Below are 15,161 nucleotides of genomic sequence, written 5' to 3'. Positions count from 1 at the left end.
ACCTGTGTTTATATTCGTGCCTTTTCTTTTAATAAACTTTAGTTGGGAGCCAGTGCTCGTGTTGTCTTATCCTTCGTCTGCGTCTTCGTCCTTCTTGCGCTGTGAGTTATCGAAAAAGGCTCCTACTTTTTGAACGACACTCATAAAGTTGTTATGCTTTGCATTGACAGATAAAAAAATAATCTATTTTTTGTACCAATGGTGCATAGTCATCAAAAACACTATTCAAACGATGGACGACGGTAGAGGCTGAATTCACATTTTCATTCTTCACTACCTCCTGTCTGCTTTACTCTTCATATATGGATGCCCTACAAAACTACCCTTTTGGCTACATAGTTAATGGCAATATCAAGAAAATAGCTGTTAGTACACATTCAAATCATCAACATGTACAAACACTGGTCAACTATGATCATACCTTCCGAGTGCACTGAATTATTTTTCTAATAAATATAAACATACCTGTGAAAATTCCTTGTCATGTGTCAGGTCTTTTACATAAAACAAATAATATTACAGTAGAAGCTCGTTCCTACAGTTAATTATAAATGGCATCTTAGTCACGGCACATCCCCGTGTATTTCTAAGGGGGAAATCTCTCGATAATTATAACGTATTGGTATCCACACTGAGTAATTCGAACTGAGAGTCCCTTGTTTTTGTCGCTGCTCTCAGAAGTCTGTAAAGAGTGATCACAATATTTTGCAAAATCAAACCGACTTTATTAGAGGTGGAAGCAACAGAACAGCAGCATTTTTCAGCAGATGAGACTAGAAATGCTGAACTGGAGCCCTTGGGCAAGCTACAATGGTGATCATGAAGTCACAGTGGAATAATGCAAGTGAATGTAAATTGCTGATTACTTTCCACTTTGTTTGCGTTAAATCTGTTATGTTTAAAACTTGTTTTGAAGCATAAAAAGTATTAACACACATGTCAACATTAAGGCTAACTGCTCTCTGCATGTTGATGCTTGTTTTTGACATATGAATGACCGGCCAATTGTGGTCACTGTTAGAGCTCCAAGTACTTCTGCTACAAATGTGTAGTAGCGCTTAGTTCGCGATAAGTCCTGACGCGGCTTTCTTGAATTCTACCCACGCATTGTGCTGCAATGTCCTTTGATTCTAGTGCCCACCCATTCATTCCAACGAATTCACAGTTTCCTTTGAGTGCGAATTAACGAGCTTTTATTTTGTGTGCTCTTTGTGTGTGGCTCAACTTCACGTACCAAACCAATTGCCTAAACAAATACAACAGGGACGCCCCCTGCTCTTCTGGACAGTGTGTGTTAACATATCGCAATAATATATGGCAAAGCTGATCGAACAGAGCTAAGAACAAATATTTCATATGCTTTATAATTCCCTCAGCCTGTTTCATTGAACACTGTCCAAATTTCTTTATACACACGCTTTCATTCTCCTACCCCCATCATCAAACAGTATGTATTCCAGAGTAGTGAGCCGTACCACGTCGTGCAGGTAACCTCTGCAAGACGTGTCTCACTTCATGAAGGCACGAGTGCTTGAACTGTTTTTTTTTCTTTTAGAATCTTGACAGTGTCACACCCAACAAGCACGCGGCATCAGTAACGTTTTCTTTCAGCACTACTGTAGCTATACTGGCTATGGCCTTGCAACAGTCATCACATTTACAGCAATCTATACTCAGTGTGAAAAAGAAGTGCTGCTAAGTATTCACTAATACACGCCCATTTACTACCTAGTTGTATGTGATACTCTATGAAAAGTTTGACACGTAGAGTGAAGTACAGTACGTGCACTCCATCACATGCACTGTCCAATAAATTTGAGGTCTGTACATTTCCTCTTAACTGAGTAATTCATAAAGCAAGAAACAAAAATTTATGCAACCAATTTTATACAGCTTGAATATACCGTACACGATCAATGCGTTTCAGTATAAGGCTTCCATTCGTCCACCTAGTATATTGGGGGCACATGGGGTTGTTGCTATAGCAACTGTTGAGCTTCTTACGACTTGAAGTGGGTAGCTTAAAAACCAATGATCACTCTTTTGCCCAGTTTTCTGAGAAGAAATAAAAAACAAAGTCATGAGGAGGGTAAGACAGAAATGATTAAACGAAAAAAAGGTTCAATAAATAAAGTGTCTTTAACTATACCTTGCGAGAATTTTGGCCTATGAGTTTGCATTTAGTGATGACACATTCTTCGATGACTTGAGGTAGGTTCAGAAATGAAGCATTCAAGCGTACGCTGATATGAGCATTTACTTGGAGGCTGCGACTGGATTGTAAGGGGAAGAAACTGTCGTGGTTACTCTGGTAGAAGTTTGAATAAATTTGTGATGCACAACCATCTTTAATACTACTAAAAACAGTTCTTTCTTTTAGGGGCAAGTTTCTATTTGCAACAACCACAACAGCAAAAAATGTCTGATACGACAAGCAAGACTGTTTCACATCATGCAGGAACTATTAGTCTCTTCAAACCCCTAAACATCACGCATAACCTTATCATAAACGTGTGTCGCAAACTCTTGCACGATAATTCGATTCACAGTAAGTACTTCAGTGGCCACATAAAAGCTAACACAACCATATGAGGCAGACGAAACATACTATTGCCACTAAACAGAATCAAACAGCCGAATGATCATCGGAGACGCGAAAGAAAACTAGCAGTCATGATTAGCGCACCTTTAGTAGGAACATTTTGTGTTTCACATTCACCTCTCATTTAAAAGTGGTGTCACTGGCTCAGCCTCTTACTGAGTAGTGTGGCTGGTAATCTATGTTAACCTATCTTTTGGGAAAGTCAAGCCTAAATTGTCATTTCCGTAGCATCTGGGCCAAAGAACACTTCGCTGGGGTGCGGTATTACTAACCCAGAAATTGACGCAAGCGCCTCTTTAACTCTATCAAACGCAACCTACGCCTACGAATTCCACGGTAGAGTGTTCGACACTCTTGAACTTCCGTTTCCGATAAATAACTGACTTTCCACCAAGAGCTTTTCACAACGTCCCGACCCGTCGTATACCACGAAATACCTATACACAAAATAAAAAAAAAACGAAAAACTGGTTACTAAAATAACACCGCATTCACAGAATTTACGCAAGAAAACTGTCTCAAACCTAAATGAAGATCCCGAAGCAAAGTTACCTTCAGCAAATCCAGTAGTTAGAGAGAGCTTGCGGCTCCAATTAACACTTGAGTCGCACACGTGATGGTCCTGTCCTGCCCACTTTTTCTTTTGAACGGAGAATACGCAAGCGTACAACCCACTCTTTTCAGCATCGAATCCCGACGCTTTATCGCAAAGTACGCTCCGACGCGCTTCCTCGTTTTCCTTCCCGAGAAGTTACCATCGCAAGAACTGTCGTGCGCTAACCGTTTGGTTTGGCGTGGCTTTATTTTTACTGGCCGGCGGCACTGCTTCTCGTCTAACTGCTCGCTATGAGAGAGTAGCTGTTTATCAGTTACCTTGAAGTGCGACCCCTCTTTCACCTGACGCCGCACAACGACCAGTGGCCCTTCTGGTTTCCGTTCTCCTTCGAAAAGACTTCCACCGAATCGCCTCAGCCGCTCGCTGTCCTCAGTAGTAGCTGCCGCATCCAAAGCACGACTTCCAACTGCCACTACTCAACAAGTAACGTGGCATTAGTGATTCGCGGCTTCCTTGCTCGGCCGTCCTGTTTCTCCATTGTGGGCGAAACTGCGTAAGCGGTAGAGCTAGAAGCTCGAGAAACATGCTCTGGCTCTCTCAATGGTGAATACTGCTTCTGTCGAATATGCTGTCGTACACGGTTCACATTCGCACCGCACTCCTTCAGATTAGCCAGTACCTTTTGCCGATGATGACGAAGTCAGTCGTAATCTATTGGAGTAAGCAATACGGACACGCTCGTAGTTAGTTGGTCAATCACTGCGCATCGCGATTTCACAGGCTGAGCAGTGCTTCCTGACGAGGTTGGAAGACCGAGAGGTATACATACAGCAGACGAGCGGTAACCTTATGTCCAAAAAAGTCTGTTAGCCTTATTGTGTCACTACACTGACCTAAGATTTCAGCGGTACTTCATTCACTCGTACCACCGTGACATCCGCACCTGAGTCAATGCGTTCAAAAGACAGCTTGTTTCCTACGAGGATCTCAATCCGCAAATTCCGTATCAGTAAGTTTTTCATAACGGAAGTGTGTCGCGACGGTGTGTCTTGGCTCTCAAATGACCGCGCAATCTGGGGAGCTACGCATAAAACTCCTCATAAAACACGCTCCTGAATTAGGGCTGAAATTTTCTCTAGCAAATCGTTTGTCTTGCGGCCTATAATTGGAATTTCTTGATGCCATACCGTGGCAACTGCCCAGACTGCCGCTGTCGAGGCTCTCTTCGAAATTGGCGGCTACATCCGCAATATTCTTAGGCTTCAAGGAGCCCTTTACTTCCTGCTGAGTGACCTGTGAGCGGAGAACACTTGGCATTAACTGCTCTAGCCTGTCCTCTATAGGCGACTCCTAAAGACCTTCAAACGACTACCCCTCTCTACTCCTAAGGTATTAAGTCAACGTAATCTACAGGCGCGCTTTCACTTGGCTTCAATACACGCCTGCCTTTCTTTTAACTTGTAGAACATTCGGCGGTACTCGCTTGGAGTCATCTGCAGCTCCTTTAGCCCTCTTTATTTTAAATCTGAGTATGACATTACCCAAGCCTCTGATTGATTGGCAACAAATGTACGCATCTTCTCACTAAATAATGGTAGTAGCCCTGAATTTTCTCGGGTGTGCTCAATGCCGCAAAGTGGGCGTTCACATTTTTCAACCTAGCGGGAATCGTCGGCTCATTAGTGGGCATGGGTGCTGGGACTGCTTTCAGCTCTTTCGCGTACCGTCCTATACCAGTTAGCTGGTTCCGGTGTTCCGGCCCTTCTGATGAAGCACGCGACGACCTATTCTTCTATAGCTCAAGTTTGAGCTATAGCGCTTCAATCTCAAGCATCAACTCGTGGGTGCGATCAGATTCTTTCACACTGTTACCTTCCATCACACTTATATCTGTACCCGCCATCTCCCAGAATGTGTCTGAACGCAAGTGCATTCAGTGAAAATAATAAAAAGGGGAGGGGGGGGGGGGGCTAGGAGAGCACAAAACAGGCCTCACCTTGTTGTGATGCGTCGCCCGATGAACTAGCCGCTGGGCATGGCGAGGCCGGAAGTCCAGATCAAGTGGGCCCTCAACTTACATACCGAGATATATTGGCATATTGCACCAGAGCTAGACACACCATGCACCCGCCCTCACGGTCGTTCTCGCGAAAGGAAGAGGTGGCACTCCGCCAATTCTAAACGCGTTTCCCAGCCTCCTCTTCATGCATAAATTGTACCCTGACCGCTACGCAGACTCTTACCCGGGCTGTGGCAGCTCCCCAACAGTATTTTATTTTACGGTAAAGTGCGCCACAAAATTATTTTCTCCCCTTCCCGCTATCCTGCGTCCCTTCCGCACCAAAGAGCTGTGGGATTATGCCCTCCGCGACGAGGTCTGCCAGGCCTTGGGTAAACGGGCTCGGTTGGCCGCCGAGATTATAATAGGGAACACGGATTAGGGTTCCCTCCCACATACTTTGCTTATATGTAGTTCATAAAATGTTTTCTCTCTCTTGTCAGTTGGAATAGCGTCCGTCTCAGTGCCAGCGCTGTTTGGCATGAATCCTTTGATGCTCCGGGTGATCCACCAGAACGCCCCTGTCGTTGTCTGAAGTCAACCGCGTCGACTGTCCCTCCTCTCGCGTATTGACGCGCAGCGCTCAAGCGCTGCCCAACTCCTGGCTCCAAAGTTGATAAGCAGGTTCGTCCAGAGTGCCAATGCTGCCTCTCGCAGCGCATGAACAGGTCCTTAAGCAGCGAGTTCCTTCATGCTACTTCTCGCGACTCACCAGGAAGTCCCAAAAGCTGTGAGCGTCTTGTCAGCTTCCCCGCACTTTAGCATCTTCCTTGCAGGCTCTCCGATCCACTGCTCCATTTACTTTCCTACTTTTCGGCTACCTTCTACACTAGTTAAGGAGGAAAGGTCTTTGAGGTTCAGAATTGTTGCCCCTCGTTGACTCGAGTGCTCGGTGGCAGCGTGGAGGAAGAGCCGTAGTGCGGTAAATAGACGCTTTATCGCTGCACTCAGGCGTCTGCCCGGGTTCAAGCCCGAACCTCAACTTTGCATACCTCATTAACTGAGGTAATTCGTTATCACTGTGAACGAACCTCTTGTCCTTTTATCTGGAAGATTGTTCACAATGAGTGATCCGCCTTCCACAGTGACCGAAACGCTCGTGCCGCCCAAGTTCTGTTCACACGACCTCTTCGTGCGGAGGACCGAACGCTGGCATGGAGTCACCCTACGTCACCGCGAACCACAGAACAGGAGCAGAGTCATCGAACAACTGGAAAGCAATTTTCTGGTGATGCCTGACGAGTAGGAACATGCATTTAACGCAAAAGAAATGATGCGAGCTGGGCTGGTTGATTGATGAGTGGGGTTTAAGATCCCATAACCATCATATGATTATGAAATACGCCGTAGTGAAGGGCTCCGGAAATATCGACCACCTGGAGTTCATTAATATGCACCAAAATCTGAGCACGCAGGCCTACAGCATTTTCGTCTCCATCGAAAATGCAGCCACCTCAGCCGAGATTCGATCCCGCCACCTGAGGGTCCGAGCAGCCGAGTGCCACAGCCACGGTACTACTGCGGCGGAGCAGCTGGGCTGGTTCGTTCATTCTGATTTGAAAACCGCGATAAGCTTGGTCGCACCGTGATAATGTCATTAATTATGCCACGTGGTAACATGGTGTTTAGCAAAGATTAATAATGTTACTTCAGACAACAGTAGTTGCGTTTTCGTTCTCGAGAACTGAACGATGTCAAACGCATTCTTTATGAAACGATCATTATAAAAGACTTGGTTGTCGTTACGGGCTCCGATGACAAAGACATCACCAGCTCACTGTGATTTTTTGATTGTGTGACTAGCGCTCCGATTGGTTTACAGTGAGAAAATCTGACGCCCCGCAACGGTGGTCAAGTGGCTAAGGTACTCGGCTGCTGACCCGCAGGTGGCGGGATAAAATTGCGGCTCTGGCGGCTGCATTTCCGATGGAGGCGGAAATGTTGTAGGCCCGTGTACTCAGATTTGGGTGCACGTTATAGAAGCCCAGGTGGTCGAAATTTCCGGAGCCCTTCAGTACGGCGTCTGTCATAATGATATGGTGGTTTTGGGACGTTAAACGCCACAAATCAATCAATGAGGCAATCCGATGGCAGGTGCCGCAGAATTCAGTACGATCGGTGCGGAAAGGGTTTTTCCGGCACTGCCACCGTATGCTTCAGCGTCAATGGGCCGTAAAAGACTTTAGTCTGCCCGCGAATCAGAAGTATAAACCGCCCAAACGTAACAGATTTGTTGTGATGTTTCAGTAACAAGCTGATAAGATCTGTTGCTTGATATTTACAGCACCTTTATCAATCACTGTGACTCCCCCAGGCACGTCGGTGTCGATATATGCGGTGGAATGATTTCACTTCGGCCAACGCTGGCCAGGTATCGGTAAATGTAATGTAATGTTTTCATAGTACGTTGAAAGAAAGCATACACACACGTTTGGCAGGCGCGAGGCAGCAGCCGCAGCGTGCGCCATTGCTGCGGAGCCTCTCCAGAAACGATGATGAGCCGCCGGCCCGACGGAGGTCAGTCGAAGCGACACTGCTCGGAGGAAGGCGGAAGGAAGCCAGTCGAGCGCGAACTGCCGAGGAGGATGCCGGCCTCTCTGACCGCCGTCGCAAAGGTGAGCTGCTTCTGCCACGCGTCCCATCCACTGGCCTTGGGGCCATGAACCGAGTGCGGTAACGCACCGCTGTGCATATCGCGATAACAAATGAGTTCACATATCTACAGAAAATTCTTCTTTGCAATGTGTTTGTGGCTCGTCTGATGTGCGTTAGCGCTGACGGACGATATCCACTACTCGTGAGACGAACGATCGTTTAGAGCAAACAAAACATCAGCAAACTTGTGCGCAATCAGTCAATGCAGTGAAACCTAGCGATAAATAGAATACTATCCTTATCAGTGGGATAAAGAGTGTCATTTTAGTGTTAGTCATATATTTGTTGCAGTGTGAATGCACGCGCGTATTGCTGTCGAAATTATTTTTAACTTGTCAAGTTTAATTTTATTATTGCTGTTTATCGTTGAAGTTGCACTAAGTAGACACTACACCGGCGAAGAAACAAAAGACTTGAGCGCGAGCTGCCGAATGGTATTTGCCTAAAGTTTTTGGGTCAGTTAGTGCTTTACATTGCGTAGCTACGCTTGACGGTGGCGCAAAATATATTTCGTGAAAAAAAGAGGAGGAAGAATGTGAAGTGCCGAACTGCCAACTGTTTATTAGAAGCTTGAAAAAAGAAGACGTTTCCGCGCATGCGTGAACACATGACGCGCAGTGATATGGCGAAGAAAACATATTTATGTATTGGTCAAAATACCCCGAGGATACACAGGGTTTTACATGAGGAGTGGGAGAAACAAACAAGGTAATATTTACAAAATGGGCCTCAACGGAGCTGCTAAAATGAGCATGTTTGGTGGGAAAAACGATGTCTGACGGGTTCCAATCGATGGCAGTCTTCACAAAGAATAATTTCAAATGCGTGGCAGTGCGGGCATGGGGAGGGTATACGGCTTTATAAGGGCTGATGTGTTGAGAGATGCGATGAGCTGGATTCATTGACGAACAGTTACGCAGAACATGAAAAACTTATGAACGAGTGACAGCCTTGCAATTTTGTTCCGTGTCTGAAGACTAGCTAGAGCTACCTTTTCTTTAGGCAAGTTACACAGGTAGTATATCAATAATCAAAATAAATAAATACAACGGGGCGGTTTTGTACTAATTCTATTAGATCGGATAGAATGCATTCAGAAGGATCCCAGACGGAAGAAGCATAGAAGATTGGCTACTTGGGCAATTTGGTACTGATCCATAAGTGTACTGCGCAAAAAACAGACGTAAACCCGAAGTAGAAGAAAAGGACAAATAACCGCAGACTATCAATGAATTGATCTGTGGGGTTTAACGTCCCAAAACTACGCTATGATTATGAGAGACACCGTAGTGGAGGGCTTCGGAAAATTTGACCACCTGGGGTTCTTTAACGTGCACCCAAATCTGAGCACATGGGCCTACAACATTTCCGCCTCCATCAGAAATGCAGCCGCCGCAGCCGGGATGCGCAGACCATCAACTGAAGCTTCATTGCAAGAGCGAGGCAATATAAAAAGGAAATAATAAAAAGCAAGGGAGGGCAAAGGGGGAGGAGAAAAAGGCACGAGGGGCCAAATCAACAAAACCTGGGAAACATCACAGGCACTGCGCCGTGTCGCCTGTAGGCAGACAGAAATTAGGTGCCTTCTTCCTTTTCCTCATGAACCACTAACAACAACAACAACATCACAGTGCACGAACGGTCCAAGTGGCATGCCAGTTCAATCTTTCACAGAACTTTTGTTCTTTTACCAGGGGACTTTATTCATTTTTTGCCAAGGTGAGGTGTACCTGCAGAAAAAAGTGTATGTATTGGGTCTAGGGTGACACTGGTTTTAAGCGATATTTTTCTGAGTTGATCGGGCGCTCCAACTTTTTTCACAGGCTTCAGTAATCAGAGTTTTTTCATTATATCGATGACTGCATCGTTTTTTTCGTAAGGGAACTGGATATTTGTCAGTGGCTATTTTAAAAAGTTTTGAGGAGTGTGGTCTTGGCCAGAAGTTCACTTCGGACTACTTGAAGGATCAATGTATCCAATCATTGGACCTTCAGCTACAGTTCTCGCCCACGCATGTGTGTTGGTGCTACACCCCTCGGTCTGAGAAACGTGTGCTGAACTATAAACCGGGCCATACGAAACTGGTTAAACATCCGATTGCACTCTTTTGTTTTAGCGATGCACTGAAGAAATCCTGCACTCATTCAGCTGAAAAAAAGTTTTTCTGGGCAGGTGCAGAAACTTAGACACGCAGGCTTCCCACGGGATGTATTGTTAAAGGTCTGCGAAAAGTTTATAAAGAAAATAAAAAGAGGCCTTGGTGTTGGTTGCAACTTGGATGAGAAGGCGAAGCATAAGAAATTTGCTGATTTTTTCATATGTTAGCGGTTTTACTCACCGCCTCAAAAATGTGGCATCAAGATATGACGTCCGAGTGGTTATTTCTGCCAGGAAAGGGTTATCCCCATTACGTGCCAATGTAGATAAGCGAGTCGTTGATCGCATATATGTTCACCAAGGTACATGAAATGTTAATCATATTTGTATATAATGCATCATGTATCATCGGTGATGTCTACTCCATTCCCTTGTCATGTAGTCGTATATACAATAGGGTTGAGAGCTGTGCTAGTTGGTGAGACATCATTTAACCATATGGTGTAGTAGCGCAAACTCACGGGGACGAAGAGGACAAGAAAACACGACACTCGCTACACTCGCAACTAATTTTTATTTCAGAAGCAGCACTTCATATATAACCCATAACCCTAGCGACACAGAAAAGAACTACGAACACTGAATCATTGCCAACAGAAGCTTTTGCGCAGACTCAAGTGATAGTACACGGCAGTTAAGCTTAGACACTTTTAGATGACATAACTAAAAACAGCCCTGGGTAACATCAAATCAATAAAAACAAAAAAAAATTGCGGGAGTTCACACGTGTTTGAAACAAAATTTTGAAACGACAAAAAGGAGAGTATGACACATGCAAACACTGATCTCAATTAAGTCCTTCGAGGTAGCTGGCTTCTCGGTTACTTAACGAAACCGATGACTGACTAATGCATCCTTCTTTTCTTTTTTTAATGTGAAAGGCTTCGACAATTTCTCTGGTTAGTTGGTTTCCATGACGGAAGACTACGGTTGTGTCACTGTACAGTGGTGAGCAGCCACACTGGGAACAGTGTCTCTTTATGTGAGAATGAATGTCAGTTCCTAATGATCGCTTGTGTTCTTAAAGTCGGGTGTTCAAACAACGACCCGTCTGGCCGATGTATACCTTTCCACACGTTAGCGGCAAGCAATACACGACTGATAGGCTACACTTAACAAACTTTGTTGTGTGATTTACCGTACAACTACCAGCATTAGTGTTTACTGCTATGGAAACTTTACGGTCTAGTTTGGAACATATTTTACTAAGCTTGTTGGGTGCCGAAAAAACTAATTCTAGGCCATAGCGATTACCTACGTTTTTTAAGTTATGGGCAATCTTGTGCGCATATGGAACTGACACTATTTTCTTCCTGTTTTCATTACTTGTCATTTTTTATGAAAGTTGTTGCGTACGTGACTAATCAGCTTGTTAGCTGATCTACACAACACGTGTTAATCGTACATATGGTTAATCGTATATACGTGGGTCAGACAGGTCGCTGTATAAATGTTATACTTCGAGAACATTTTGATTCTCTGAAAGGCGACTCCAGCATTCATTTAGCAGCCCACTGTAGAGAATGCGGCTGTGTGCCGCTCTTTGATGACACTTCTGTGCTGTTTGGGCATAAAAACCAGAGTGTGCGAGCTTTTGAGGCTGCGCATATTCACAAGATGTCCGAGTCGTGCGTCTGGGTTCCCTCTGTGACCATACACGATAAGGAGTTGAGCTATCTAGGTTTTGCATGATGCTCATGCTATTTCTGATGTTGCCCTGGTGTTGTTGGCTTGTTCCCTCGTGCCTTTTTCTCCCCCCCCCCCCTTTGCCTTCTCTTGCTTTTTATTTGTTTCTTCATATACTGCCTCGTAAAAGAACTTGTTGTTGGGCTAGTTGGTACAATATTTTTAAAAGTTAATTTGAGCGCGTACATACGACACGATCAATCGCACACGCGCTGTGTGTGTTTGATGTCTGGGTGTGTGCCTGTGTGAGCGATCGTGTCGTGTGTTCGCGCTCGAATTAACTTTTAGAAATACTGCCTCGGTCTTGCAAAAAAGCTTCAGTCGATAGTCTGCGCTTGTCTGTCCTTTTTCTGTACGTCGTGTTTCCGTCCGTTTTTTTGCGCAGTACACTTATGGGAAGAAGCATACTCTAACTTGGGTTGAATTATTATTTTAAAGCTAGTGATTTCGCCGGAGGAGATCATGTGTTAGATTTCGCTTAAGATAGCCTAAGTACGGTTAGTGGCATTAGAATATTGGTTGTGTGAGTGGCCCAAGTGAGGTCGTTACGGAGAGTAATACTTAAGTAATTAGTACTAGGTTGTGAGGAAATGATGCTGCCGTTAAGAAAATATTTGAGTACCAGGTAGTCATGCCGTCTATTAAAAAAAAACGAGGGGTGTTTGTTAGTATTCACCACTATTAACCAGTCACTGCACCATTTATTTAACTTGATAAATTGTTTTGGAGCAGTAGGTTATCGGTGAAGTTGATTATCTGGCGATAAATGACGCAGCCGTCGGTGAACAGGCGTATGTCTGAATGAATGTTAATGGGCAGATCGTTGATGTCAGCGAAAAGGAGGAGACCCAATACTGTACCTTGTGGGACTCCTGATAAGACAGGGAATTCAGTATTAAGAATGAATTATTTACATGCACAAATAGCTGTCGAATATCGAGGAACTCCTTAACCCAACGAAAAACAAGGACATGTAAGTGAAGCCGTGAAAGTTTAATTGCAAGCATTTATGTGGCACCTTATCAATTTTTTTTTTCAAAACCAATGGGAAGGGCGTCGGTGGGTGTGTTACAATAAAGTTCAATGTCCATATCGTGGAGGAATAGTGTAACATAGATTTCGCAGGAAAGTTTTGGAAACCCATGTTAACCTTGATCGAAAAAATTCACAGAGTTCAGAAAATTGACAGTATGGGTATAGATGATATGTTTCATAATTTTAGAGCAGAGACTGGTTAGAGATAGGGCGGTAGGTCGAGGGGCCTTGAACAATCTTACCTAACTTTCAATCATGTGGCAGGGTGCTGCATGAGAATGACTGTTGAAAAACATGAGACAGAATTACACTGGTTATTCACTTGGTTTTTTTAACAGTTTAGAGTTGATACATCCATCGGGTCCAGCAGATGAAGTTACGTTTTGTGAGTCAATTATTTTGACAACCCCCTTCAGGTGAAATTATGATCTCAGGAATAATGGGGTGATTTAGGAGCGTGAATTGAGGAAGGTGATTAAAAAACTTTTTTGGGTGAAAACAGAGCAAAACACGCAATTTAGGGTGTCCGTCATTGCGACAAACGCAATGGCGTTACCGTTGTCGAGATATACGGAGGATCTGCGCTGTTCCAGATTGATAATATTCCAAAGTTGTTTTGGATTAATAAGCTAAAATTTGGCAGAGTTAAATAAAAAAAGGGAGCTTCGTCTGGGCTAGGGCAGCGTCGCATGCCTTGGCTGTAGTGCGACATTTTGCCCATGCACGCGAGTCGTCAGAAGTTTTGCTTGCTCGAATTGCCATTTTGTTTTCTTCAGCCTTTTCAGCTTAAGGTAAAGCCACGGTGACGTTGCACGCCTTTCAGTGGAAACTGTGGGATAACACTTTTTAATAAGTCTGTGCATTTCTGTTTTAAAAAAGGGACCACTTCACTTCAACGAAACGGGACGAGAAGTCAACTTTTAAAGAATGCCAGAATGCTCCCTGTTCATAATTCGATTATCTCCTTTTTCATAAAGTGTAAGCATTTCGTTAGCCTTTGCGAGACGTTTAAGTTTGCACTAGAATGATTCATGAACGATTAGATGGTCACTTGTTCCATCAGGGTCAGTATGCTTTTAGGATGTGACGTATCACATCAATGATGGTCGATGAATGAGTGCTATGTCGATTGATGGGAGTAACAATTTAAGATGACGTAATGTAAGGCACGTGTTTACAAACTCACTCTCATTCTTGTGTTTCATTCTCATCAACGATAGATCGGACCAAATAACTGGAGCGTAATTAAAAAATTCCCAATGAGCAAAATGCTGGCTTGACTGTAGACAGACCCATCTTGCTAGGAAGCGCAGCTACTATTACAGAAAACACACAGTGTTGTGTTGTGTGTTCTGTGTAATAGTGGCTGCGCTTCCTAGCAAGATGGATCCTTACCAACTGGCCCGATACAATTGTTCATTGTAGACAGACGTTATACGCGATGAAGAGCGTCATGAAAACGTTCGGTGAATGGCACATCTGAGTCGGGCGGCCGATGGCAGGCACTTAATACGATAGGTTACACAAATTATTTCGAAGGTGGAGGTAACTGATATAGGAATGCAGTTCAGGTCACGGCGAGTGGCGCCTCCCTTTGGTTTATTTTGACGGTCTCACCTAAATATGCCTGAGTAAGGGAGAGAAGGCATACCCGCAAAATCATCGATGAAAGGGTGAAGTCATGTTTCAGTTAGTACCAAAAGATGGGAATTGAATGATTCTATCACGCTGCACAATTCCTCACGCTTGGGTAATAAATTCCTAATGTAGGTATATAGAAAACATAGACCGTTCCCTACACAGGAACTGGCTAGCTCTTTCAATTTCTAGGATATATTTTCGAACAACTTCGTTTCTGGCATGGTCGAAATCATACGTGTCTTTAACTACAATAACCTTATTATGTCGCAGCTTTGATTCAAAATGCGGAAAATTTTTAAATTCAGTCAGGCGATTGCGGGCCAGACGTGTGTAAGCAGAGAAATCCTCACTAACATTATTTCCAGGAGTTTTGAATTTTCTGCTAGCTTGAAGAATGCAGTCTTTGTCTTTAAAATTAGCCGTCTTTATTTGGAAAGTGTGTTCTTGTTTGCAGTAAATGATCCGAGTATGCGCGCGCGCTTAATGTTTTACGGGAGGGTTGGTTCTTTAAGGTGGTTCTAGAAAATTACTTTCTTCTCAGGTTCATTCGAGCTTTCACATCTTCTAACCCAAAAAATACTGAATTACAACGACGCGCACGATCTTCCAAACGGGTCATCAGAGATGCAATCTTGTCTGAGTTTCCCTCTATGAGCGCTTCCTTCGCCTAAATTTTCATTGTACCAAGCGAGCTACAGTCCTCCTCCGTCTTGTGAAGTCCGTTGAATTTCATTTATTGTGTTGTCATTTTTAGCCTGTTTAGTTCGAAT

The 15,161-nt window shown here is 44.1% G+C and overlaps 1 protein-coding gene and 1 long non-coding RNA gene across 4 annotated transcripts in view; one reads left to right on the top strand and one right to left on the bottom strand.

The window, feature by feature from the left end:
* LOC142777389 (uncharacterized) overlaps positions 1-9,390 on the bottom strand; it is a 48,541-nt gene extending 39,151 nt beyond the window's left edge. Inside the window, exon 1 of the long non-coding RNA XR_012888066.1 lies at positions 7,645-9,390. This is a non-coding gene — a long non-coding RNA (uncharacterized LOC142777389). The remainder of the gene's footprint in view (positions 1-7,644) is intronic.
* Positions 7,695-15,161, top strand: part of LOC119175633 (uncharacterized) — a 237,041-nt gene continuing 229,574 nt past the window's right edge. For all 3 annotated transcript variants that reach the window (XM_075881728.1, XM_037426540.2, XM_037426539.2), the window contains exon 1: positions 7,695-7,832. In XM_075881728.1, the coding sequence (XP_075737843.1) occupies positions 7,710-7,832 (123 nt within the window). In that variant the 5' untranslated portion in view covers positions 7,695-7,709. The remainder of the gene's footprint in view (positions 7,833-15,161) is intronic.

The sequence above is a fragment of the Rhipicephalus microplus genome, chromosome X, assembly GCF_043290135.1.
Source record: "Rhipicephalus microplus isolate Deutch F79 chromosome X, USDA_Rmic, whole genome shotgun sequence".
Lineage (NCBI taxonomy): Eukaryota > Metazoa > Arthropoda > Arachnida > Ixodida > Ixodidae > Rhipicephalus > Rhipicephalus microplus.
This window is presented reverse-complemented; position numbering and strand designations above follow the sequence as displayed.